This window comes from Mustela nivalis (assembly GCF_964662115.1).
Source record: "Mustela nivalis genome assembly, chromosome: 12".
Lineage (NCBI taxonomy): Eukaryota > Metazoa > Chordata > Mammalia > Carnivora > Mustelidae > Mustela > Mustela nivalis.
In genome coordinates, this window is record NC_139031.1 from 40,423,712 (window position 1) to 40,448,020 (window position 24,309).

The 24,309-nt window shown below is 34.5% G+C and overlaps 1 protein-coding gene across 3 annotated transcripts in view; it reads right to left on the minus strand.

Moving 5' to 3' along the window:
- The window catches only part of SEPTIN7 (septin 7), a gene marked incomplete at its 5' end in the record, with an annotated part of 108,872 nt that overhangs the window by 12,425 nt on the left and 72,138 nt on the right, over window positions 1-24,309 (minus strand). For all 3 annotated transcript variants that reach the window (XM_082693173.1, XM_082693175.1, XM_082693174.1), the window contains 7 exons: window positions 4,120-4,245; window positions 8,607-8,658; window positions 10,561-10,657; window positions 11,782-11,874; window positions 13,959-14,076; window positions 19,147-19,281; window positions 20,217-20,317. In XM_082693173.1, the coding sequence (XP_082549299.1) occupies window positions 4,120-4,245; window positions 8,607-8,658; window positions 10,561-10,657; window positions 11,782-11,874; window positions 13,959-14,076; window positions 19,147-19,281; window positions 20,217-20,317 (722 nt within the window). The remainder of the gene's footprint in view (window positions 1-4,119; window positions 4,246-8,606; window positions 8,659-10,560; window positions 10,658-11,781; window positions 11,875-13,958; window positions 14,077-19,146; window positions 19,282-20,216; window positions 20,318-24,309) is intronic.

Below are 24,309 nucleotides of genomic sequence, written 5' to 3' on the forward strand. Positions count from 1 at the left end.
AGAAAGGCACATTTTCAGATATACAAACCAAATATCTTTACCCACTATTCAGTTTATTCTACAGTCCATCCAAAACTGCCTCAGAAAATTAAATGTAAGATTCATTGATGGAGTGACTGGGTGGCTCAGTTGGTTAAGTGTCTGCCTTCAGCTCAGGCCATGATCTCAGAGTGCTGGGATCAACTCCTGCATCAGGCTCCCTGCTCTGCAGGGAGTCTGCTTCTCCCTTTTCCCCTGCCATTCGTTCTCTCAGTCTCTCTAATAAATAAATAAAATCTTTAAAAAAGATAAAAAGATTCATTGACCTAGTTTACTACCTAGCGCTTAATTGTGATTAACAGTTTGTAGAGTATAAACTGCCATACAAAGATTAATAAAACTAAATTTTTAATGGATTTGTATATGTATAAATATTAGATGAGGGCAATTTAAAAAACAGGTCCACTAGCAATCAGTAGATAAATGGCTTTATGATCAATTTTATTTCTTCCTCAAATTGCCTGCAGATGCTATTTAGAGACCTCACAAAGTGATAAAATAACCACCTTTCTTTTTTTAAGGACCAGAGATTGTCTAGGTCTGTGGTCTTCAAACTGAGGTCTCTATTTATCAAGTATTCCAAGAGTTACTTAAGACCATGCAATTTTAAGAGACTCAATGTCCAGATCCTCAACTTCCATACAAAGTCTTGCCTAAAGTGATCTGCCCGAAAATTTCCAGGTTACAGATAGCCCATTTCTCACTTTATAGAAGGAAGACCTACTCCCTCCTAACCAGCTCTTATCTGAGATGCACTGTGCCAGGTGTATCTGGAGGTGTGAAAACCTCCAGGTGACAGGAGAGTAATCTGCTTCAGTGATTAATCAAAGTACTATAATATAATCCCACAGTGTGTCTGTATCTCCCAATATTAAACATGCTTCTATTAAGGGCTACCTGTGATATTAGAAATGCAGTATTTGGGTCCATGCAGGGATGTTCTGAGTTCAGATTCATAGTAGAGGGAGGTGGTTGGACAAGTGGCAATTTTTGTTTAATGACCCTACCTCTTCCATTCCAAACCCCCCAACAACCTCAACCTCTCCCTGTCAGTATTATCAAAGGACACATTGCTATGGAGGGAAGAGTCCCTTGAGAGCAATACAACTAGAATATCACTAAGAAGCCTAAACTCACATTTACTTTTATCACATATTTAAATAATCGCCATTCTTTTCAGTTACTCAGGGAGGGATCCTTAGCTTATAGCACACAGCTGAAATGCTTTCTGAAATTGCTAACATTTTCAAGATAATATAAGATACAACCAATAGATAAAACTTCCAAGTGACTTCTTCCAGATTCAGCAAATTATTCAATAAAGTAGTAAAAAGCTAATGTAATATCATATCAATATCTATTCTAATCATGCCATTCTCCATTTGGTTCAATCTTTAAAGATACTTTTCTACTTACTATTAACACAAAATAATATACTAACTCCTAGAGCAATTTGCTTTTTAGCAGTATAAACATTTTCATCATTTTCATAGACAAAGTCTGAACATGATTCATCTCATTAAGAAACACATTTCCAATAGTATTCTATTTTTTACATTTCTACCTGGGTTAGATAGTTTAACTCAAGTAAACCACACTGGAATTCTATTTATTCAAAAGAATTTTTAACAACATTGTATGGTTTACTATTTTTCTCTGAATCTAATAGCAGAAATGCCTCAATAGCACTATTTTAAAAGCCTTATATTTGAAATATGGAAACAAATAATTATTTGTAGGACATGAAAAAATGTGTAGAAGGAAAAAATCAAACATTAACTGCACACATTTAATGAATAATAGTAACTGACAGTATACATTTCCTTTTCACATATAAAAATTACTGGTGGCTTTAACCACTCATGTTTTTCTTTTAAATAGTTAAAAAGTCTAGTGAAATGCATTTAAAATGGATTAGGAAATTATGAACAATATTTACTATGATGGATCCTTTTGTTTTTGTGCTAAATAAAGCTGCCTGATAGAAATTTTGCTAAAAAGAGATAAAAGTCCTTTACTCATGCACTGATCTTACTTCAAATAGAATCTTGTATTTTAAATATAAAAACATTGTTGAAATATTTACCAAATAAGTTTTTAAAACAGCAGTAATAAATTTGTAAAAGTAAGCATTTTGCAAAGCATACACTGACGAATCACCTGTATCAAAACCATACAGGGTGCTTATTAAAAATGCAAGCTCTCAGGTCCATCCCACATCTACTAAATCAGAATCTCTTGCAGATCATTGAAACCAGAAAACTTAGGAATTGATGAGTAAAGTTCCTCAAATATAAGCATGTTAATAACATATGGAGAAATTAAAAGTTAAGTAACAGTATGAGAAGAAATCTAATTCAAAGTCTATGACTCCAATATCATTAGAAAAATATAGAAGGAAATAAACATAGAATTAGATCTAAGATCAGTTTTAAAAGAGAACTGTTTGTGACTGCCAGTCACTGTTAATGCTTTGTTTGCTTTCTTCTGGAATCTGAGCCATTGTGGAGACATAACTGAAAAAGAAAAAAGGAACACTCTTCTTTTCCATTATAAGGAATGCTGACCACTATAAAACACAGTACTATACTGCTACTTTACAAAACTTGCCCTCTTCATTATTTGTACAGATGATCCTTCAGGATTATCCTCTAATAGTAGATAACATCTGTCTACAAATGTACATACATTGTTAAAATGGTCTGCATAACACTTATGATCTTTAACAGTTCCTAATAAAGGAAATACAGAGCACAGGTACTGTTACCAAGAATTATACAGGCCTACTCACAAGCCCTCCTCACACATCTCATTTTCCTACCCCACCATAAACCACCATAGCTTGATATATATATATATATATATATATATATATATACTAGCTTAGGAGGGTAAAGCTACACACTTGTCAGTCACTCACCTTACCTTAACAACCAAGAGAAGAAATCTAAACTCAAGCTAATTTACTCCCTAGAAATACAGAATAGGAAAGGAAAAGGTAACCAAGACCACAGTCACCTAAATATTGCTTTTGTTTGGTCCTGTCCCTTGTTTCGTTACAATGTTACTGAAAACTCTGCTACTAAAATGGTTTATTCAAAACAGACATAACAAAAGGTAAAAGCTCTGTAGTCTCCTTAAAGAGAGTATAGAATGTTCATCTTAAAAGTAAAATGGATTAAGAGATCTAGGTTGTAACCATTCTCTTCCCTTAAAAAAAAAAAAAAGTGTACTTGCACCCCAACATTTATACCAGCATTATTTACAACAGCCAAGATACTGAAGCAGCCCAAGTGTCCATCTATGTCCATATATGTCCATAGTAATACATATGATGGATAAAAAATATATAGGGGTATATTATTCAGTCATAAAAAAGAATGGAATTCTGCCATTTTCAACAGTAGAGATGGAGCTAGAGGGTATAATGCTAAGCAAAGTCATTCAGTCAGAGAAAGACAAATACCTCATGATGTCACTCATATGCAGAATTTAAGAAACAAAACAAATGAGCAAAGGGAAAAAGACAATAAAAGAGAGACTGAGAGAGACAAACCAAGCAACAAACTCTAAACTACAGAGAACAAACTGATGGTTACCAGAGGGGAGATGAGTGGGGAGTTGGGTGAAATAGGTGATGGGGATTAAGGAATGCACTTTTCATGATAACACCGGGTGATGCATGCAATTGTTGAATCACTGGTATTGTACATCTGACATGAATATAACACTGTATGTTAGCTAATTGGAAATAAAATAAAAACTTTAAAAATGTATTTGCAAAAGGAGCCATTTGATTTCTAATTGGGGATCTATTAAATGTGTGGTGTACAAACATGATGGCAAATGACCAGAAGAGAATTCATGGCTCTTTCACCTAAGGAATAAAACACTTCCTGTGACAAACAGTAAAATATAAAACTGCCAAAACAAAGCTTAACAATAATAAATTTCAGCTATTGTGCATAAAGAATATTATCCCAATTTTCTATTGAGTAGCCAAGAAGAATTTGATGAAGATGAAACAATATGATTACTACATAAATGATACCTTTTCTGGAGGACATAATGTATACTTACTTGGTAAGCTGTCCTTTATTCTTGTTATTATCAACTCCATTATAAGTCACAGCTGCCAGTTTTCTGCTTCGGTAGTTCTCATAGTGGACATTATTAGTGACATCTTTCAAGTCCTGCATGTGTGTTCTGTCATAAATAAATAACATATGAACAGTTTGCTTCTATGAAAAAAGCTTTGACTTAATTCAAAACTTTACCAAAACAAAAACTCTAGACTTAAAACAAGCAAAAGACTATTCTTAAGGAAGAGAATTCCTATCTTTATTTATGCTCAAGTCAGAGCAAGATACAATACGCTAAACTTGAAACCAATGGATTGTTAGGTTCCAAATGAGAGTTTAAGAGTTCTAAATCTTCTCAAAGCAGTTACTAAAGGATGGCATTTCCTCAGAAAAGTATTTATAGTATATAGTATATATTTTATTTTACTAGAGAAAGGAGATTCGCTCTTGCTGAAACTCTTAAAACCTGTAAGAAACTGGTTGTCTTTATTATTATTTGAGTTTTTAACTAAGGTAACACACAGGAACACTTTAGATCACGTAAGTTGAACTCACACTGAGGAAAATAATTTAGAGTAAATCTGTTTCTTCAAACTGTTCAGTGAAACGAATTTTACTCATGTATTTCTATCATACATAAAACCAACACATACATGAAATAAACAACAAGAAACATGAGACATTTCCTCATTCCCTGAAGATTCTAGAAGCCAAAGACACTCTGAGCTGCTCTAGGATATCCTTTACCAAATCAGGGAAAGGACACACCTGGAGGGGCAGTACTCTGTATTGTCGGATTCTCCCTTTTCTCATACCATCCATGCCTGCCTCCACCATCCTCCACCTCCCTTACAGGAAACAAAAAAGTGTACTGTTTCTTTTTGTTTGCTTGTTTGTTTTAAAGTAGGCTTCAAGCTCAATGTGGAGCCCAGCACAGGGCTTGAACTCATGACCCTGAGATTAAGACCTGAGCTGAGATAGAGTCAGACGGACACTTACCTGACTGAGCCACCCAGGCACCCTGAGGTGTACTGTGTTTTTACTCTCTCTGATATCCAGATAACATTTGCTATTACTTTCCCTTTGTGAACAGAATGTGATTTTCAATTACTCTAATTTATCTCCTATTAACAGACATTTTCAAGCAGTTCTCTGATAGTTCACTCATCCGATGGAGTACTTTAAGTCTGTGTTTTCCAACAAGTCTCATTTTCATTTATGCTCTGTTCCTTGATGAATTTATCTTCTCCATGGCCACTATCCCTTTCCACTTCAGTCAAGTCAGGCAGCTCCTTATTCCTAGCATATCCAACTGGCTGAGACTGAATAGCTCATGCTAATTTGTCACTGAATCTTCAAACTTAAGAATGCTCCTACTTTGAAAGCTCTTTCCAGCCTTGAAATCAAGTCACTCTAATCCGTGACAATTTTCTCCTTGGTTGTCAGCCATTTTTTGGGTTAGGGTCATAAAACCTCTGAAGTTTTACTGTAAGCTCCCTTTTATAAGAAGCATTTTTGCCATCACTTCTTGTACTCTTGATACAGATAGCACATAATAGGACCTTAAGGGGCACCGGGATGGTTCAGTTGGTTAAGCATCTGCCATTATCAGCTCAAGTCATGATCCCAGGATCCTGGAATTGAGCCTCTCATCAGGCTCTCTGCTCAGTGTGCTTCTCCCTCTCCCTTTACCTGATGCTCTGCCTACTTATGCTCTGTCAAATAAATAAATTTAAAAAAGAAAAAATCTTAAAAAAAAAAAAATGGGTCCTTAACCAGTAATGAAGTATTAAAGCTGAAGTAAGATAAATATTTGATTTTCTGGAATAAATTACTGTTACCACCTTCTCTAAGTAGAGAATAAAAACAAATAACTGTGTAAGTATAAATTAAGTATTTTGTAATTTTACATATAGATTACCTCAACAATGAATCACTAAAGGACCTGAGGTGGAGCATTTAATAGCTGAAATACAAAAGGCATGAAATAAAAATAAGGTGGACTTACTCATTGTTTAAGCAACTTTTGTTAATGCCATCTAACATTTCAGACAATGAAAGATTTTTTTCCTTTCACTAAAATACCCTTTATAATTACCTACTTCTGATTTTTTTGCTCTATTTCCACTTATTTACATGCTTCACTTTATTTTTTTAAGATTTGACTAAGTCCTCCACTCTTTTTTTTTTTTTTTTTTAAGATTTTATTTATTTATTTGACAGAGATCTTAAGTAGGCAGAGAGAGGGGAAAGCAGGCTCCCTGCCAAGCAGAGAGCCCAATGCGGGGCTCAATCCAAACTTACAAGAAAAAGTGATAAAATATTCTTAAGCTTTTCATTTTATTTAAGGCTTTATTTATTTATCTGTGAGAGAGTGAGAGACAGAAAGTGGGAGATGGGAAAGGGAGAGGGAGCCCTCGCCAGAGCAGGGAGCCCAATGTGGGGCTAACTCCCAAGATCCTGGGATCATGACCCGAGCCAAAGGCAGATGCCCAACTGAGACACTTAGGTGCCCCAAGCTTTTCCTTTACAGACTATAATACTCTTCAAGAATGTTTTACAAACTTAAATGTAAGAACTATAAATGAAAACTTGTGAGAAGAAGCAAAGCAAAACCACCTAGCGTAAGTGAACATTTATGCTTTAGGAAAGAAAAACAAATGTGCTACAGCAAACTGAACAAATAAATTTCTCATTAAGTAAAATAATTTAAACATCTACCTTAAGGAGCTGAAAGCAAAGTCTTCATCCTACTCATTAATAAAAATATTAAACAGGACCACTCCCAATCTCACAATCATCACTGAATGACTGTATTTATCCTATGTTGACATCTTTTCTATGAATCCTTTATCTGACTCACTCCATGAAATATACGACTTACTCTGAATTCTTTTAATACATCTAAGTATTCATTTCATAGCACATATCTGTTTTCTATTATGCAACTTCAGAATTTTTTTGTATTTTCATACATGCACGACTGTCTTGCAGTTTTCCTATGCTTAATCTTCCTGCAAGAATGGTCCATTTGCTCTGTAATCCTTTTATACTAGTGAGTCCTACTCACAAACTGCCAGGCTATAAACCTTCAAATGTTCAAAGTCTCGCTTCTGACTCAGTACCTAGCCTTCCCTTCTACAGTATTTTAGCTATGCAGGTAATTACTGGTTGCAGCATATTTAAAAAATATGCAAGACAAAGTTATAGAATACCACTGTGTCAAGCACTGGGCAAACTGCGCGGGGGATTTAAAATTGAGGAAAAGAACAGTATGAGAGAGAATGCACTGACAAGTAATATTTAAAAACATATATACTGTTGTAAGCAATTATGAGTTCTTTTGAAGTCACATCTTAAGAATGGAAGAGAAAGGGAACAGTTCATAATAGAAAATGAGATGCTATATTCTCAAAGCTGAGACAGATGACCTCCCTTTCGTCTGCATCCGTTCTCTTACTGAGTGAGGCCTGGCAACCCCAATTGCTGAATCAAGCCTATCCTCTACTTCCTACCAAAAATACCTGGTTATAAGCTTCTTTAAGAAAGACTTATAACACGGCAATCTCTTTGATTTCAACATTTACTCTGATATTTAGTGTACCTCTTGAGGTAGCAGTTTGACTCACTTAAATTCACCCCGCCACTTGTAAGAATAACCTTACTGTTCCATAACTTCCAAATATCAATAGGCATGTTAATACTTCCAAACAGATAAAGATACTCCTGTGTATTGGGAAACTGGAGATTGAAGGGAATATGTGGTGGGGGCCTGGAGAAGCAAGCAAGATGGGGGTGGAGGGAAATGGGGAAAGGGCTATGAGATGGCAAGAGGAAGGAATTTATCTCAACATGAAAACACTAAAGTTCATTTTGATGCCCTTTCTGTTTCTTGCCCACTAATGTCTCTGGTTTTCTCTTTGCTGTTTCTTTTTTAATTCAAGTCCCAGTCCTCTAATCAGGCTTAGCTTCATGTCCTAGTCTCACATCTCACAAGCTTCCTTCTCTTTCATCAGCTGCACAAAGTACAGTTTAGGAGTAATGTCTTCTCACCTAGGAGGAAGATCAGTTTTGGTCACTGTGTTCCAGTACCAAAAATGCCCCTCTCGCCAGCTCCCAGGCCGTGTACCTTTTAACATTCAAAGTCTAGCTTTTGACTCAAAATCTAGCCTTCCCTTCCACAGTTTTCCTAAATCTTTCACATGAAAGAGCAAAAGCCTCTTCCTTTCCTTCTCTCTTTTACTATTAACAATAAACAGACCCATTTTCCCAAACATCTGTAGCAATAACACACATTATTTTGTATTTTTGCTGACAATTAAAAACCTTTGCAAAATAATTCAAGCCATCTCCAAGCAATGTTTACCTAGTGCTAGAATGAAGGTATCAATTTCAAGTAGCTATATTTATAGAAGTCAAAAAGTAAATCTAATTCTAACTTTATTTTCAGAAAGAAAAACACTTTTCATCATTGTTCAAACTTACCTTATCAACATATTTCTTAGAATTGTAAAATCACAATGTTCACCATTTTCAACTATAAAAAACAACAAAACACATACATCAGTTCTACTAAGCCAAGTCTTTTCAAAGGAAATTTCTCAGAATATTGGAAGAGTAACAATGAGAGCATATGCAAAATTTCATTAACTTTTCATTAGATCAAAACTTTTCATTATAGTTTAAACACTGTAACATAGTACTTAACTGAAGGGCATGCCAAACAAGGGTACTATAATATTATTTATTGTAGTGTAATCCTCAATGATAAAATATACAAACCTAATAAATGAGCTCATCAGAAACAATCTTGAAATTCTGAAAGGGGAGACTGTATATTCACTTGTAAGAGACTGTATTTATTCCATAATAAAATATATCTTTTTTAAGATTTTTTTATTTATTTGACAGAGATGGCAAGAAAGGAAGTGAGCACAAGAAGGGGAAGCAGCAGAGGGAGCGGGAAAAGAAGGCTCTCCACTGAGCAGGGAGCCCAGTGTGGGGCTCATTCCCAGGACCTGGGATCATGACCTGTGCCAAAGGCAGATGTTTAACCACTGAGCCACTCAGGTGCTCCATAAAATGTATTTTAAAAGCTTAGTGGGCACCTGAGTGGCTCAGTGGGTTAAAGACTCTGCCTTAAGCTCAGGCCATGATCTCAGAGTCCTGGGATGGAGCCCCACATTGGGCTCTCTGCTCAGCGGGGAGCCTGCTTTCTCCTCCCTCTCTCTCTGCCTGCCTCTCTGCCTACTTGTGATCTCTGTCTGTCAAATAAACAAATAAAATCTTTAATTAATTAATTAGTTAGTTAAAGCTTAGTGTTATGGTGAGGGAGAATTGCTTTAGAAAAGCCTCCTTAAGGTGGCCAAAATAAAGCCATGAGTCAAGAACTTCAAGGTTCTTTATTTTTAAAAAATGAATCACTGGTAAGAACATTCTGGTGGGGGTGGGGTGGGGCTACTAAAACTAAAGAAACAAAGCAATTCCATCGGCACCTATTTTCAAGGAATATAATATATGTGCTGCCGAAGCGAGCACAGGAATATAAAAGTTCTAAAGGCTCAGCTCAGCAATTGAAGGTTCCCAGAGGATGACAGAGAGCTGAGAATGAGTACAGTCACTCACTGATAGGGAAAACTGCTGAAAAGGAATATAACTTGGAACAATCTGCTAAAAATTACAGAATTTTTCAAACTAATAACAAGTAGATAAAAACAATCATGATTCAATCTTGGTTCCAAGTTACTATAACACAGAAGATTAAATATTAAGTCACACCAATACAATAAACACAAATTTGGGGAAAAGTGTCTATTGCCAAGAAGATTTCTGAGGTTTGGTGCTATGAACTAAGATTTTACTGGTATTTAAAACGCCTTAAAAATTAGTAGAGTATCTCTTAACACTTAATTTTTTTTTTTACTATAAAGATGTGACGCCAAAAAAAAGATGACTTTTATCCCAAAGAAAGGAAATCATGTATGTTTTGATTTGGTTTAAAATGCAAGTTGTTCTCATTCTTCAGGGTCCCAGACCCATCTGAGACTCAGATAAAAATGACAGTCGTTTTCTCCAAAAATTATTTTCAATTTCAGAAGATTTATTAGATCCCTTGGCAGCAGCTTTTGGGCCCCAGGTAAAGAGTTTCTGCACTGTAAGTATGTTTTCAAACAAGAAAACACGAGTATATTTAATGACGGGACAGAGCATACTGACAAGTGACTTGGAAAGTATTACAATTGAGATTTAACACATACTTACTTGCCTGACTTAGTAAAACACAAGCTGTGAGAAACTGGAATGTACTTATGAGCATATGAGGCTAAATGAAAAGGAATTCAGAACTATCTGGAAATCCAGAATATATCAATGTGAAATACAAACTTTTGATCACTTTTGTGAGATCTTATAGAAAGCCATTCACTGAAGAAAACCTTACCTTCAGCAACACCCCAAGGATACTGCCTTCCTCTGACCCTTTTGCCATTAACTTCAATGATAGTATTACTACCTACCACAGCGAGAGGTAAACGGTCCTATAAAACAAAGTTCAAATATATCTCTGTAGTCCTCACAAATTCAAGAATAAAGAAGTTAATATAACTCAACACATTACCAAAAAAACCTTACCCTGACAGTTTCTGTATTTACTTTTATAAGCCATTCACAATTACTATTTATTATTAAAATTGTCATCACATGGTATTCTCATCAATGTAAACAATGAATCTCATCAATGTAAACAATGGATAAAACTGTATTTTCTTTGAAATTTTAAGAATACTAAGGCATATATACTCCATTTCTCAAAGTAGCTGTTTAAAAAATCATCTCCAAAAGAAATTGTCCCATATTGAAAAGTTAGAAAGGGTAAAAAACACATTGGTAGTTAGAGGGAAAACATGAGGCTTGTGACTAGCCTGCCTATCTGATCACAAACCAACCCTAACAGTCTTGGAAGCAGGGATTATATGTGCTAACTTTATCTATGGAACTCTAGCTCTGGCAGACTGGATTTGTGTACCTCCAGACTAACTCAGAGTACGATCTTTCAAAATTCTTGTAGTTTCCCGAAATATTTAACAATATATAAAATATGTAACTATTTTATAAAACCATAGAAAATCTTCATTGGTCAGATATATGTATTTCATTATTCCAAGATAATTATTTGCTTAGATAATGCCATTAATTAACACATCATTTTTAGGGTACTTAGGAATGACTATAAATTAAAAAACGGAAAATTATGTTGGTACCAGTTTTGGCTTTTTTTGATACACAGACAAAAGAAAACATATTTTTGTCTGGCTCTTAAAGATTGTGCATAGCAGTACTTAGGAACAAATCCTCTCCCTTCTCATTACCCGTTTTTTTAAAGAGGAAAATTACATAATATAAAACCAGTTAACTGAAAATCAAAGACAGAGATTATAAAACAGAGATTATGCTATTCATCTCTCTATTCTACACCTCTTATTACATATAACAGCCAATCAACAAAGTTAATTGCAAAGTTGAATTCAATAATGAATAATCTCCCTAGTTCATTTTGTAAGCCAACTACTTAAAACAACTGATTTTTTAAATCTTTTCTGTGGGTATTTCAGTGGTTTTAAGGCCCTAAAACATTTTAGTGTATATATGGGAATAAACCTACCTTTATCTTTTTAACAAGCTTATTTTCTTCTTCATCATCTGTCTCTGGAAATTCATATATTTTAATTTTATGTTCTTGGATTTCTTTCATTATCTAAAATGAAAGAGGAAGTTATTAACAAAAGACCACCACACATACTTAGTAGATTAGCTTTATTTTTATTATATTCTTCTTAAATTCCTGATCCCTCAGCTCCAATTCCTTTACTATTTTTCAGTGATGTAAAACTGTAATCTAAAAGCAAAGAACTATGCTAATCTTTTTTTTAGCTATGAAGCTGATATATAAATACTATTTCCAAAATCTCATTATTTCAGAAGTATTGAAGTTATATGGTTATAATACCAAAAGAGTTCTAAAAATGATGTAAGATTCCAGAAACAGCTTTCTCCAGTTGATTTCTACTATAATGGTTTTACATTATTTATTTACAATGACTGACCTTCTTTCTCTAAATAGAACTCTCACCAACTGTTTTATTCAACTGAATCAACATAGCTTCAACTCACCTAAATTTTTAGTAAATTTGGCAAAGGTAAGTGAAACTAAGTACAGCACCGGCTCCAGAAGAAAAATCGGCATGCTGATCAGAAAATATCCTTGGGGCACCCGGGTGGCTCATTGGGTTAAAGCCTCTGCCTTCGGCTCAGGTCATGATCCCAGGGTCCTGGGACTGAGCCCTGCAATGGGCTCTCTGCTCAGCAGGGAGCCTGCTTTTCCCCCTCACCTGCCCTACCCTCTCTCTGCCTGCTTCTATGCCTACTTGTGATCTCTCTCTGTCAATAAATAAATAAAATCTTTAAAAAAAGAGAGAAAGAAAAGAAACTATCTTTGCATGTCCATTTGTATACACACACACACACACACACACACACACACACGTCCATTTGTGTATACATACACACACACACATTAAGGAGTAACAGATACAAGATCAGGCAAGAACACATAGAGAAAAAACACGTCCTGGAAATTAAGAAGCTCCAGAGCTAATAAGGAAAACTCAGGGGGGTGGAAAGGCTACTAATTAGTAACATCAGAAATGAACTTCAGACTAATTCCAAATCACTCCAAATTCTAAAGAGAACAGAGACACCCAAATAATGTTCAACTACCTACCCTATATGAACTCACAATAAACCAATGGCCAATATACCCAGAACTAGGTCCTTGCCTATATGGGTATTTCAGCACAACCATCACTGCAGGGGGCCCCTGCAGCATTAAGGGGCCTTAAACAAAGTAGGTAAAAGTGAAACTGCCACAGAGAAAAATAGGACCACACATATTTTACAACTGGGATATGTATCAATACAGAGAAAAACATGAGAATAAATGATGAAGCATCAAATATATGACTAGGAGAAAAAAAAGAAACACTAGTGGCTTGATCTAAGAGCAGTGGTTCTTAGTCAGAGACTGTATATTAAAAATGCCAAATCCTCACCTTCATCTACAAAACTTATTGGTAAGGATATAGTCCAAAACTGATTTTCTTTCTCTTTATATCCTTTTTTTCTAGAGAGAGAGAGTGAGGAAGTGAGCTGGGCAGCAGGGGGAGGTGGTGGTGTTGGAAATCCTAAGCAGGTTCCACGCCCAATGCAGAGCCTGACCCAGAACACCATCTTATGACCCTGAGATCATGGCCTGGGTCAAAATCAAGAGTTGGGCACTCAACCAGCTGATACCCAGGCGCCCCCAATAACTCATTCTAAAAAACTTCTCCAGATAATTTTCACAGGCACCCTGGAATCAAGCCCCTTGTGCTCCCTGCTCAATGTAGAGTATGCTTGACCCTCTGCTCCTCCCTCTGCCCTTTTCCCCACCCCCAACACATGAACAAGCACACATCTCTCTCTCTCTCTCTCTCAAATAAAATATTAAAAAGATATATTTCTAAAGGGTGTGGAGAGGATTGGTGGAGGAGGTTGTAACAGTAACATCTAAAAGAGTCTTATTTAAATTGACAAAGGATAATGGCACTATTGGTAACGGATAAGAGCTCTGAGGAGAAAACTAAGGCAGATTATTTTCAAGAGTTATTTTTAATACAGTACAAATGACCATACAGTAAAGTAGCAAGAGAAATACATTGTAACACATTAAACTGAAAATACAAAAACTGCAAATTACATGAGTGGTATAAGAAACCCAAGAATTCAAGTTCCTTTTCTCACCTGTTTTTTAAACTGTTGGCACTCCTCTGGAGTAAGTGTGTCTGCTTTGGCAATAAGTGGAATGATATTCACTTTTTCATGCAAACGCTTCATAAACTCAATATCCAATGGTTTAAGTCTGAAATACACAATATTTAATACAATTGATTAATTTGGGGGAATAGATCATTCATAATCCCAGTGCTAAATTAAATACACTGGAACTACTTTAATTACTTATCAGAACCATTCTCTGAAGATGTACTGGGTCAGCAACAGTTAGGTAGAACAAGACCTCAACAAGCATTGGAATGTCTAAGAAGGCTTTGACTCCAGCCCCTGATCACCCTGATCATAGGGTTTGGGCCCTAAAGAGGAATTAGAAAAACCAGAAAATCTCCTAACAGGCTTTCCTAGAATAGCCTCTATACTTACTACTCAAAATTTGGGAAATCTCTGTTTTGTCTTTAAATAAAAAATAATAGTCCTCCTTGAACCCCACATTCTGTTCTTGCTGCCAACTTTATGTCTCAGAGAAAAGGCTCAAAAGAGACTGTTCTTCACCATCAATTTCATCCATTACAATCTGGCTGCTGCCTTCACTTTATTGTTACACTTTCAAGAAGGTCACCAAATAATGTCATGCTGCTAATATAATTAACATCAATAACTCATAGATATTGTGGTGTTTACCATTACTTCTTATATTTACTCATTATGCAGCATTTGACATTACTCTCTCATAAGCTGCTCTTCCCTTAGGGTATGTCTAAGGATCTTCTCTGTAAGTTAGTCCCTTAAGAGTTACCTTCCTCAGAGTGCTCTAGACTAGGCCGTCTTTTCTCTCTACTCTAATTTTATATGCTTATCACTGACTACAATGACCTCTATCATCCTCTATGGGTCTCAAATCTTCACACCCTGCCCAGATCTCATTCTTATGTTGGAGAGTCATGCTTACCCAGTGCATATATTACTTGGACACCAAATTTAGCTCCTCAAAATCAAAAGCTCATCTGAACCCCAAATTTTCCTTCCTCTTCTGTGCTATTTTTGAGGATGGTACTATGAGTAATCCAGCCTTGAGTAATCCATCCAATTACTCAAGGCTGAAACCCAGGGTTCCTTCCTCCACTGATTCTCACTCCCAAAGATTTCCCAAAACCTGCTGAACAAATAAATGTATTACTTTGGTTCAGGCCACTGAGACCTTTGATACGGACAATTACTAGAATGCACCCAGTTTCCCTCCAAACTGTAAACACTGCAGTCAGAAAGGTCTTTCTAAAATCCAAATCTGAATGAGTCATTTTCCTGACTGAAAACCTTACCAAAGGCCAGATTCTTTGGCTAGTGTGGCCTACAAGGCCTCTGAAGACATAGCCTTTCTGGCTGTCTTCATCTGTTAACATCCTTTACCATCTTCTGCCATCTCCTACTTGTAATGTTCCAGCCTTTTTGAACCTCTCATGATTCTCTGAAAGCACCATACTTTGATAGGTCATGGGCTACTGCCTCTACCTAAAACATGCTCCATTCCCATTCCCCTTCTAATTGGCTAGCCTAATTCCTATTGGTCCTTTAGGACTTGGTTTAAATTCTCATTTCCTCTGGGAATCTTTCTCCAACCTAACACTAGGCATCTTCTAAGAGGTCACAACACTTAATTTGCCATATATTGTGCATTTGTTTTCCCTATCTTCTCACTGGCAGATCCTTAAGAGCAAAGTCTTTGTCTCATTCATCTATATCTCCAACAGCTATTATAGTGTTGACACCTGAAGTTTCCAAATACTTGTTGACTAAAAGAGTAAGCTGCTATGATTTTTCTTATGTTCTTGAATAACTCTAAATGAAAACCAAAGGAATTCTTCACATCTAGAATGTAGTACAGGCTAAAAATTAATATTCCACAAAAATAAATGAAGATGATGGGAATATTTTGCATAGAAATATCATTCTAAACTGGTATTCTTTAATTTACAAACCTTAAAAACAACTGGAATAAAGATCTACTCTCATGATAAATTTTACTAATAAAAAATAAAGAGTTCTTTTAGAATACTATAGGTAAATAAACACATTGTGTATGTGGATATATCTGTATATACCCACACATACATATATGTAAGTAAATGGGAGGTCGGGGACCCAGAGACTAAAGAGGTATTCCTTTTTACTAATAAATAATAAATAATACTATATCTCTTAGTGGTAGTGATGCTGACTGGCAGAAAGATGGGGATATGGAGTAGGAAGGCAGGTATGGAGAAGATACCTACCTCCTATTCTAATTCTCCTTATCCTGAATCCTTTGAAATGTGTTATTGGCATTCAGAGAATAAGGAACACCACAGAAAAGAACTGTCACTGGAATAACACTGTATTATCTATAAAGAGTACCCTTACTTCATAAGTGCTAAGTGAAAGAACCTACCCAACTTTGAAAAAATTTAGGTTCTGCTTTTTTTCATCAGTCATTACATACAACATTAAATATAAAAGCCATGACCCAGTCAATTTCAGATTTGTAAATTTTTGTAGATTATACAGATTTTTCCAGATTATACTCACATCAAATTTAAGTTACCCCCAATACCACCTCATTAAACCAGTAACAGAAAAGAATTCAGTCTAATATTTTTAGACATCTTAAGATCATTTAATATAAAATATTAAAATTAAAATCAAAGTTAACAAGGTTTTACACTTAAAAGTAAAGCAGGACTTGCTGAATATGTTATCTCAACTTTCAAAGAGAAAGACACTAAAAAACAACCATGACAAAGAAATGGGTAAAGTCAACTTCTTAAATATGAAACACGACCGAAGAACATTTAAATAATTTTAAAAATTAAACTTTAGGGGGAAAAAAAGGGTAAAACCTTTATAAAAGCCCCAATAAAACCCTTCTGCCCTTTTAAATTAGAATACAAATTTCAGAAGCTTACAAAATGTCAACAGCAGAAAACATTTAGTTCACATGTAGATTACATTCTGGTTGAAATTTTTCCTCTGTCCATTTAGTTTTATTTCAGGTCATCTTTTCCAAGAAATTTAGTTTTAAACAATGGAAAGTTCTTTCTAGAATTTCTAGAAGATAAACCCACATTAGAGGGAAAAGACTATTTAACCTCAAAGCCTACAGCAAAATAAAATGACTATAGGGCAAATGACAAAATATTTATAATATATACACATACACATATTTCTAAGGAAAAAAATCTTCTATACAAAACTCACTGAATGACACTGATTTTTTTAAATGGCAATCAATATTCAAAAGGGTAAGTATACCATTTTAAAACTCAAGTTCCAAGTCAGTTTTTAATTTTAATAACTACTACCAAGCACTGAACAGAAAAGGAAGCAACAATTTCTGAAGTCATAAATCAGTCCTGTGTTTACGGATGACACTGGGTGGGGTGAGGTGGGGGGACACTGAAAATACAATGTTGAACCAATTTATAATTACTCCAAAACAGGACCCCTCATAAAAGGGAATCTAGGGACTACCCAGATAAGATTCAACTATTATTAGACTGCCTAGAATTTCAATTTATAGTGAACAGAAGATCAGGAACTCTGTACATAAATTCAATGTTTTATTCTTTCACTTAATCCACAGTAACACATACCAATGGGCAAAACTTTGTTCCATGCCTCAAAGTAGTTAAGATGAGAAACTATTCAAAAGCATGTCTTTAGAAAATAAAAATTTTGAATCCCTGTCTCTCATTACAAATAAAAAATGGCCCAAAGCTACCACACACCGTTTGAATCATTAAAAAAAAAAATTTTTTTTAATCTTATTTCCCATGCAATTTTAAGAAATATATTTTCCCCTAGGGATGGAAGGAATGTGATTTCATGAGAATTACTAAATACTGGAGAGAGTCCAAAAGATCTAAAATAATAAAACTGGATAAAAACCATCAAATTTCTATTGACTAAAGTGCAGTTAAGATTTTATTCCATTGGCTTCCAAGAAAAGTCCCAACAAGTTAACCTAAAATGATTTAAAAAAAAAAAAAAAAAGTACATAAATTCAGGAAGAAGCTAGCAGGTACTCATAAAAGGCTATAAACAGTGTCTTGTTTTTGAGGGTTTTTTTTTTTTTTGAGCCTTTTAAGTAGATGAGTCAATTTTGCACATTAAATATGTAAACTTCTTAGAGCACCACAGAAGAATATTAGAAACAAAAGAAGAAATATTTGCACCATCATAATCTGACAGTGCAAAAATGGTAAACTATATAATTAAGACTTTTTGCTCAACCATAATAATGATGATGGGCATTAGTTTATCTAGGAAAATGGTGGAGAAAGCAGCAGAAAATAGAAGACAAAATACTGTTATGAAGGAACTGGTTTATACTATGGGTAAACTAAGGTGGCGTAATGCTATTTAGTCTGATGTTACATAATATTCCGGTTCCTTTTGGTAGAGAGATAGCAGCTCTACTCATCAGGTAGCTGAATTATGCAGAGTCATCTAACCAAAGAAAAGGACTGAAGAAGAGTAAATACAAACATCTGCAGTTGACAGTGACACATGTATCTACTCAAATGACAGAGGAAGTACAAACAATAAAAAAAGAAATAGAGACTGGCCATACTAACAAAAAAATAATCAGATCATATGAATGTCTAGATACTTACATTTAAACTCCTAGTAAGTAGACGGTTAGCACAGATAATATGAAACTTAAATAATATGATTGTGATAGCTAAGGTGAAACAGAGCCAAAGAAACTTAGTAAAGAAATAAATGACACATAAGAACTTAGCTACTTAACTTTTCTGGTAATCTTTTCTATCAGACTCACAGTAAAAACATCTTTAGAGTTTCTTAGAATATGTCTAAGCTGTTATAGCTGTTTCCCATTATTTGGTAGTTCAATTTGTGGCAAGAGGTCAAAAGGAAGCTAAACTAGCCACACTGAGACATTAAACCATGATGGAAACACTTTCAATATTATAGTAAAGCAGGTAAAAAAAAGTCTTATGCATAAATTGAGAAATAAAATTACTATTAGCTTATCTAGAACTTAAAAAGTGTTTTTTATAAGTCATTTTTATATAGAATTTGGGATTTCACAACTCGTGTAGTTAAATGTGCTCCACAGAGATCTAGATTACTAAAATATGTACCTGATGTTCAATAATAATAAGCAACAGCAAGTTACCAGAAGTATCAAGGTACTGACCCATGTCCTGAAGGAGCAATGAAATATAAACAACACTGCACCCTGTTATCAGGCATCTGACGTCTGTTCACTCGAGATTCTGCATTTAGGTAGTCTTCAAATTTACTATCAATGTAGTCAATAACAGGCTGCCAGCTAGAGAAACCAGACAAATAAAAAAATTAAGTTTCAATTTACATATGAATGTACAATTGATGACTGTTAAAGTGGAGTAATCATTATTTTTAAATAGGCAAAACTAATCGAACCACTGGAAAATATCTCAAATTATTCTACATATACTGATTAAGAAACAAATATTAATCACATTGAATAAATCTTGATTCATTATTTCTAAACTTTCCAAATCAAAGATAATTAATTATATAGAGTCAAAACTCAACAAAATTATCGTATTATCTGCATTGGTAAGTACAGAGTTTTAGATTTCAAATGAAAAGATTAAATAATTCAAAAACTTCATGATGAACATATTTCAGTGTCGTTGTTTTTATGTTATGTTAGTTACCATACAGAACATCATTAGTTTTTGATGTAGTAGTCCATGATTATTTAGGTGTTTTAAAAGCTGACAAAGAAATTTACTTCAAAAACAATGTGGTACTCAAAGAAAAATTTAAATATTGTTTAGAAGATACTAAGGTATTATTTCCAAATAGAATGTCATGAATGTTTTCTAAACTTGTAACTTGGAAAATCTGAATATTTAAAATCAGGTTTAAATTAGGATGTGACAGAAAATAATATATACAATAAGTGGATAAAATTATATTAGAAAATGAAAAGTTTTAGCTTCCTTATAATAATGAGAATTCTTGTTTCTATGTTGTTTTGGAATTTGCCTCCAAAATAATTCTATGACAGGTATTATCTCTATTTTATAGAAATCAGTTCAGAGAAAATAAGCAACATTTTCAAGTAAGTGGCCAAGTTAGTATAAGAACTCTAGTCATAGGACTTAAGTTAAATAACTTTTGTTAAAATGAGAAGTTTAAAAATCTTAAGCAGAAAAACTCTAACGACCCCATACCCCAAACGCAGTATAAAGCAGTGATGATAATCCTTCTTACCAATTACTATTATCCACTGCATCTCCAAATCCTGGGGTATCAACTATTGTGAGCAGCAACTGAACACCACCTTCTTTGATTAAAACTTTGGATTGTTCCACCTGTAAGAGTCATTGGTACAGGTATTAATACCACACGTTACACCTGTGGTTTCCTACAAAGTAAGAGGCAGGGGATGAGCATTAATCAAAACCAACTGGAAATTTTTACAAACAAAAACCCACCCTCACATTCTCTTTAGAATCAATTACTGTGGATAGTAGAAGTCCTGGTTACTTGAAAAAAAGGCACATATATAAACATCGGGTTTATGGTTTATAACTGACATAAAGAAGAAAAACAGGAACTGAGAAAGTAGTAATAGTCACTAAAGCCATATAATACTCAAATACTCATATAATCTAAATGCATATCTAATAATATAAACAATGTGTTTGAATGATTTGGTAACTCATAGAAATCAAATGCAATTAACCAAACAAGTACAACTAATGTACCATTTACAATAAATGTTTTCCTGGACTACCTCCAGGAAAGGTAACTCAAGTTAACTTACTACCATTCCCAAATCTTTTTCAGCATAGCTATAATTATTTACACTTGGGCTTATGGTATAGTTAAGATCCAATTCTCTTCTCAAATATTATACCGCATATTTGACAGAGGCAATCAGCGGACGTGAAGGCACTGAAAAAAAAATCCTACTAACTCTGACTAAAATCTTTAGTTCTCTTCACAATTTGCGAAAATATTCTATTTGAGAAAGGGTATTGGACTTAAATAATGCCAACAGCAATCTAAGATTTTCGGTAACCCTGAGCTATGTATCAGAACATATAACTCATTCATTTGGGGCATATGTTCCTGATAAAGTAAACACTGATTCAAAGAGAAAAAGGGAATAATTGCCCCAGAAAAACACAAGCTTTCATTCAATGTACATTTATATCAAGGGCTAACTAAGACTAGAGGCTCTTCATATACTGACAGGTTAATTTAAGAGAGAAGAATTAGACACAAATGTTGAGTGTTAATTGCCAAAAGATGGTATGACTTAAGTACCATAAGACTTAAGGGAAAAATATCACCAATATGTGAAAAGCAACTTCAACTATTTATGTTTTGGAAAGGAAAAGTGACTAATTTCTAGGTAGAAATAGTTGAGTGTACCTTTTGGTATTATAAATATGATGTAGTTTCCATTTTCCTTGGGCATTTTTTACAGAGGCTAGGTAATGCATAAAGAGACTAAGGAACTAAGACTGCTAAGCAAGAAAGTCTGCATCAAGACTGTCCAACATAATGTTGGACAGTTTCTGAGATGATGCAAATGTTTTGTATCTGCACTATCCAATACAGTAGATACTTGCCATGCAGCTACTTAGCCCTTGAAATGTGACTAGAGCAATTTACAAGCTGAATTAACTATTTAATTTGAATCAACTTAAATTTAAATAGACACATATGGCCTGGTGACACTGAATTGGACAGTACAGGTCTAAGTCAGCCAACAGTTATTAAAAAAATATAATATTAAAAAAAATCTTGTTAAAACTGAAAACACTGCCTAAGATTTGGACGTGCATGTCCATGGAAGGGCTTCTAATCTTTTAGACAAATAAAAGGCAAAGGTCTTATCTTTTAGACCAGTGGTCTTTATACTGTTTTAGTCCTAGTGTGAAATACCAGTGGAAATTCTGAACATCCCAAATATATTTATTTTTATCTACCAAATATACATAATTGGAAATCTGTTAATAAGTATTAACACAGTATTAATTCTCTGTAGATTAAAAAAGTAAACATCAATAAATAGGGTTCTTAATATTTTCTGGCCATTTTCAGTATCAACAATAGATGTGTATTACTTGGAAGACCACTGTTTCACACTACATAGCTAAGATAATACAGCTAGTCTGAAACCAGGTTACTCTCACAACATGAGAAAGGCAAAATGAGGAAATAATCAAACTTACCAGTGTTAGATTTTCAAAACTTTTTTTTAAAAAGTGATATTATGCCACATGATTTACAAAGTTCCTATTTTATATATATGGTTGTCCTCTAGTCAAAGGACAATCGAGTTATTTGTCATTGAATATCAATTTAAAAAATGGACAATTTCCAACATCTCAATATACCTTGAATTTGCTTCCATCTCCTTCCATAAAAATAGCTTACTCATTTATGGTAACTGGCACTAAAGCAGAAATATCAAAGTAATCATACCATCCCTTTCCTAATAATTCTTTAAATGACAAAGCACTGTATATTAGAAACTGATGCAAAATACAATTGTTCTACATGAGTCATCTCCCAATTTTACTCCCAAACCATTTCTGGTTCTCTTATTAGTAAGTAAAGCCCATTTCTATCTTCAATAATAGGGTGTACACTAATCACACACCATACCAGCTTAAATTTTAAGATTCTTGTTTCTTTGTTTTTATAATCAGTTTAACTGAATTGTTTACTGATATAAAAAATTAAGATCTGTATTTTAAATACTTCAAAGAGTCTGTTTATAAAAGGTCTTTTCTGGCCTATGAATTTCTATGTATCCATATATGGTCAAATAGAAAGAAGAAGGCAACATATGGAAGATATCCAGAAAACTTAACTGTAAACTAGTGCCATTCACAGGATCCAACTGTATCCTATCATCTGGTTTTGCAAGTATCCTCATGGGATCCATGGAAAACAAATTAGTTCAAGTCCAGGAATTTCAAACTTTTCTTAAGAAATCTATTCCAAATGGCTACTTTCCCATGCACTTTACTTAAGCAGGTCACATCAGCATATTTTATGGCATCACTCAAAATCCTCTAAGATTAAATGCCTAATTTAATACTGAAGGAATGAATCAAGGGTATTTTCAATTATATGTTTCTCTCTGAAAAATAAAACTAAAGCCCATTACATTGTTTATGTATAATTAATTTACTGAGGCCTCATTTGGACTCCTACTTTCCAGAAATCCAAGGCACTCTTTTTTCTAATATTGTTCCATTTTTCAATCTGAGAAAAAAAAAAAATTAAACATTCAGTGTTTCAATAACTTCTTTCATTTTCAAAAGACCATTAAAAGTTTTATAACATAATGTTTAAGAGCTGTTTAAGTAGAAAGTGTTACTTAATTAACTATATTAAATTTCATAGAGAAGGTTAAAATTTTCTGCCAGGAGCTTACCTCTCTACCCAAACTTGTTCAGGAGGTGGCATTACAGCCAAAGCTCTGCAGGGACTTGGGACAACAGAGACTTAAACAGTCTGAGATATTTCACTTAGCTCAAACACAAAAACTATCTATTATTTAATGCCTGATAAATAAATTAGATAGATATTTAAGATAAAGATAAGATATATAAGATAAATATCTATCTTAAATACTTCATTATGTTCCACAAGAAACTAAGAGGCAATGACCAAAGGTATAATACTTACACCTAAAGATTATTTCCTTCTCATCAAAACCCTGACCTAGTTTATTAAGAAAGCAGATCCAGGGATGCCTGGATGGCTCAGCCAGTTTAGAGTCTGCCTTCGGCTCAGGTTAGGATCCCAAGGTCTTGGGATCAAGTTCCACATCCAGCTCCTTGCTCAGCAAGGAGCCTGTTTCTCTTTCTGCCCCTCCCCCTGCTCATGCTCTCTCTCTGACAAGTAAATAAATAAAATCTTAAAAAAAGAAAGAAAGAAAGTTGTTCCAAAGATTTGAACTCTAGGGGCACCTCAGGTCATGATCTTAGGGTCATGAGATGGGAGCCCCACACTAGGGTTTGTGCTCAGCGCAGAGCCTGCTTGAGATCCCTTCTCTCCCTCTCCCTCTGCCCCCCACCCAGCTCTTGCTCTCTCTCTCAAATAAATCTTTAAGCACACACATGTGCACACACATGCACATACACACACACTCCCTATATCACCACCCCTAACTTCCCCTGACTCCTTACACTGAGATCTTAAGCAACTCATCCCTTTCATTTTCATTAGTGACCCCCCTCCTAAACCCTTTCTTTTTCCTTTCCAAGCTCAGATATCTTTCTGATCCACAAAATTCATGAACCTCGATCTGATCGGAATTTCCCTGCTATCCAAT